At 38.5% G+C, this 4,630-nt stretch overlaps 1 protein-coding gene across 1 annotated transcript in view; it reads left to right on the forward strand.

Annotated features, from left to right (window-relative positions):
- Positions 1-724: 724 nt before the first annotated feature.
- ZSWIM5 (zinc finger SWIM-type containing 5) overlaps positions 725-4,630 on the forward strand; it is a 79,857-nt gene continuing 75,951 nt past the window's right edge. The window contains exons 1-2 of the mRNA XM_029945832.1: positions 725-800; positions 999-1,355. Of these exons, the coding sequence (XP_029801692.1) occupies positions 725-800; positions 999-1,355 (433 nt within the window). The remainder of the gene's footprint in view (positions 801-998; positions 1,356-4,630) is intronic.

Raw genomic sequence — 4,630 nt, forward strand, 5'->3', positions numbered from 1 at the left:
AGCATCTGACACCTGATTTCAGCTCAAGTCATGATCTTATAGTTCATGGGATGGAGCTCCATGTTGGGCTCTGTGCTGAGTGTGGATCCTGTTTAGGATTCTCTCTACCCTCTCTCTGCTCCTCATCTGTTCATGTGCACACACTCTCTCTTAAAATAAATAAACTTAAATAAAATTTTTAAAATAAGGAAAATATTAGCAACTTCATAATGTTGTAATAAAATATTAAAAGCACCAAATACAGTTCTGCTACATGATAGGTGCTTTACAAATATTTTATATCCTTCTCCTTTTTTTGTTAATATCCCTAGGCCTCGTAGTCTGAAATGTAAGATCTTATTAAACTTTGGTTTAAATGAATTATTCTCCCTACATTACAAAATTATTAGTGCTATGTGCTAGTAATTCGAGGTGTAACACTGCATAGTCTTACTGCATCAAGCTCTGCTTTCTATATTTTATGAGGTTTCTTGCTTTTTTGGTATTCCACATGGCCACCATTTTGGAATTGTATGTTTTAAGAAGAAATCTCTGTATTTTCCTTGTTCTTTCTCCCGTGCTTTCTCATAACATTCCTTTGGTTTCTCTTGGAATAGTAGCACTCGCCTTAATCTAGATTATACTGATGTTATTTGTAGATTTGTCTTTGCTCTCAAAGAGTTTACAGTCTACTGTAGAGGTTCCTAACCTATTTGTGGTTCCTTGTTAATCTTTTTAGACTAAGATGAAAGCTATGAACCATCCCCCCACCCCGGCAAAACAGGTTTTCATGTTAGTTCATGAGGTTTGTGGACTCCAAGGTAGGATTCTTTTTCTAGATATTGTGTACCTTTAGAGTTGTACCTGGGTTCCATTGACCTTTGTGTTATGGCAGAGCCTACCATATATACAGGAGATACTTAACAAAAATTTTTGAATTGATTAATTGAAACACAAAATGAAAATCTTCCAAGTTTCTTACTACTGAATCTCTAAACACACTTTCTTTGTTTCCTTAGGCTTCCATCTCAGTGGTACAGTAACTGAGCCAGCTACTACTTCTGAACCAGCAGTGACTTACAAAGTTGCAATCAGTTTTGATCGATGCAAAATCACCTCAGTGACATGTGGCTGTGGGAACAAAGACATATTCTACTGTGCTCATGTGGTAGCACTCTCACTCTACAGGATCCGTAAACCAGACCAAGTCAAACTGCGTCTTCCTATCTCAGAAACCCTTTTCCAGATGAATAGGGACCAGCTACAGAAGTTTATTCAATATTTAATCACAGCACACCACACTGAAGTTCTTCCTACTGCACAGAAATTGGCAGATGAGATTCTATCTTCCAACTCAGAAATCAACCAAGTGAATGGTAATTATACAACATTTTTGTTGCTAAAAATCTACTTTGTTGCTTTATTGCATGTTTAGAGGTTAGGATTTTTTAAAAATATTTTTGCAATTGTAATCACTTAAATCATTCTGTTAAAACAACTATTTAACTCTTAGTTTTTTGAAGCAGTCCAATTGTCTGCTTTATAAAGGTTTTGGCAAAAAAAGAGAATATTAGAGTTATGTATTGATCTAGTTCTTTGGGCTTTATTTGTCCATATAATACCTGTTCCCAGGAGCCTGGAAGTGAGGAAGTGAGAGAAAGCATAAAATAATTTGTCATTCAGTGAAATTAGATGGTTATGAGAATTCCCTTAACATTTTAGGATCCTACATAGCATCAGGGTTATTCTAAAGAGCATCTTTTAGCATTGTGCTTTTGAGCTATATATAATGGTAGGGTGAATAGAGAAAGACAGTATGTTCGTTTACTCATTCATTTAGTATATATTGAGTACCTGCTCCGTGCAAGTAATAGTGCTGATTATTGAGGGCATAAAACAGACACGATTCCTACCTTCAGGTAGCTTATAATCTAGTAGAAAACACAGCTAAGTTTGGGGCACCTGGGTGGCTCAGTTGATTGAGCATCCCACTCTTCATTTCAGCTCAGGTCATGATCCCAGGGTTGTGAGATCAAGCACCACATCAGGCTCTGTGCTGAGTGTGGAGCCTGTTTTGGATTCTCTTTCTCTCTCCCTCTGCCCATCTTCCATGCTCACATGTTCTCTCCCTCTCTCTCTAAAAGGAAGAAAAGAGAGAGAGAGAAAAAAAAGAAAAGACAGCTAAGTTTGAAACAAATGCTGGTTTTTATAATGAAGCCAGCTTGTAAAGACTATCACAGGAAACCACTGAAGAATTTTGGGAAGGCATTTTGTTTGTTAGATCCTACTGTGTTCCAGGTATCACACAAAGGACTCTACATATGTTTATTCATTTAGCTTTCAAAACTACTCTGTGAAATAGGTGTTTTAATGACGTCCATTTTCTAAATAAGGAAATTATAATCCAGACATACTTGACTTCAAAACTCAAGGTTTTTATGTTTCTCTTCACTATCTATTTTTAGAAGATAATTTTGGTACTAATGTAAAAGAGGCAATGAGACCAGGTAGATGGTCTGTATGATGCTGTAATCTCTGTGCCAAAGCTTCTGCCTCTCCCAGCTGTCCAGTGGAATTAATCAAGTCGTATACACACCTCACCACTCCTCACAAACAAGGATAGTCAGATAGACAGGCTTCCAGGAACTCATGCTAACTAGCAGAAATAGTCTTCTATTGCTTTATACAGAAAGTTAAAAAAAAAAATATATATATATATGTAAAATAACTGAGCCCTCTCTGAATGATACTCTTAAAGAGTTGTTTCATATAGCTCTCATCACACATACTAAGGCTGTTCTGCTTCTCTGGCCTCCTTAACTCTAGAGCTCTTAGAAACCTGAGTTCTATCTCATCCCAAGGTCTGTAGAACCAAAAAGAAGTACTGCTCTGTACTCCAATAACTAGGATGTGACCTGTTTTCATGCATAATTCCCACTAACTGTTTCTTCAGAATTTTTGCTTGTTTCCAGCTCTCTTGCCTTTCCTTGAAGTGACCATCTCAGTTGAGGGACTGTATTGAACCTATCTTTTTCATACCACTGCTGTCACCAAAACCACCCTTTTTCCTCCTTACCACTGTGTTAAAGCAATTTTTATCTTTCATTGCACCACCCATCTTATTTTAGTTAGGCATAAGTTGCCACATTGAACTTGAGATGTGATTCTCACCCTTCCCCAGGAACTACTACTTCTGTACCTGTGTCTATTCCATACTAATATTAGCTTTCTACTCCCAGCTTATGTAGTATTCCACAAGGCCTTTCCTAATCTGTTTCTAATAACCAGTGTTGATATTGGCAATGATACTGAAAAGAGGGACAGAGAATGGAGTTATCTTAGAGGTAACATGGACTGGAGTCAGTATCTGCTGTATAGGATGAATAGGGAGAGTGAAGAAGAGGAAGAAGAGAAAGATGAGAGAAAATTGAATTCCAGAATGCCTACTAGGATGATGTTGATGGACTTGATGATAATGTTGTCATTCACTGAGAGAACATAAGAGGAGGTGTGAATTTAGAAGGAAGATGAATTTGGGATCCAACCGATTGAGCCCTGGATCAGGCTCTGCGCTGACAGCAAGAGCCTGCTTGGGATTCTCTCTACCCGCCCCCGCAACTCTCAAAATGAATAAACAAACTTAAAAGAAGGAGGAAGGTGAATTCAGTATATGTTTGAGGTACTTGTAAAACATTAGGAAAAGATTTCTGATGGGCAGTTGGATATATAGAACTGGAAATGAGGACAAAACTCACAATTTTAGAGGTATTAGCATAGAGATATTTGGAATCATATTGCTGTTCCTTGCTAAGCCTTGAAAGACTTAAAACATCTTCCCTGTCCTCTTTCCCAAACTCTGCTCCTCACCAAAACAAAATTAAACAGCAGCAATAAGATTTCGAAAACTGTTAGCTGCCTGCCTTTAATTCCAAGAATGGATCCAGACATTGCTGTGCCCTCACTTCATTAAAACCTTTCTTTTTTCTTAAGCCACTATATGTAGTTTTTTTTCTTTTATAGTTTCTTGTGAAGTTGGTTTCCATATAACACCCACTGCTCATCCCAACAAGTGCCCTCCTCCAAGCCCATCACCACCTTCCCCTCTCTCCCACCCCTATCAACCCTCAGTTTGTTCTCAGTATTCAAGAGTCTCTCATGGTTTGCCTCCCTCCCTCTCCCCAACTATTTTACCCCCTTCCCATCCTCCATGGTCCTCTGTTAAGTTTCTCCTGTTCCACTTATGAGTGAAAACATATGGCATCTTTCCTTCTCTGTCTGACTTATTTCACTTAACATAACACCCTTAAGTTCCATCCACGTTGCTACAATGGCCAGACTTCATTCTTCCTCATTGCCATGTAGTATTCCACTGTGTAGACAAACCACATCTTCTTGACCCATTCATCAGTTGGTGGACATTTAGGCTCTTTCCATGATTTGGCTATTGTTGAAAGTGCTGCTATGAACATTGAGGTACATGTGCCCCTATGCATCAGCACTCCTATATCCTTTGGGTAAATTCCTAGCAGTGCTATTGCTGGGCCATAGGGGAGTTCTACTGTTAATTTTTTGAGGAACCTCCACACTGTTTGCCAGAGCAGCTGCATCAGTTTACATTTCCACCAGCAGTGTAGGAGAGTGCTCATTTCTC

This window comes from Suricata suricatta, chromosome 8 (assembly GCF_006229205.1).
Source record: "Suricata suricatta isolate VVHF042 chromosome 8, meerkat_22Aug2017_6uvM2_HiC, whole genome shotgun sequence".
NCBI classification, from domain to species: Eukaryota; Metazoa; Chordata; class Mammalia; order Carnivora; family Herpestidae; genus Suricata; species Suricata suricatta.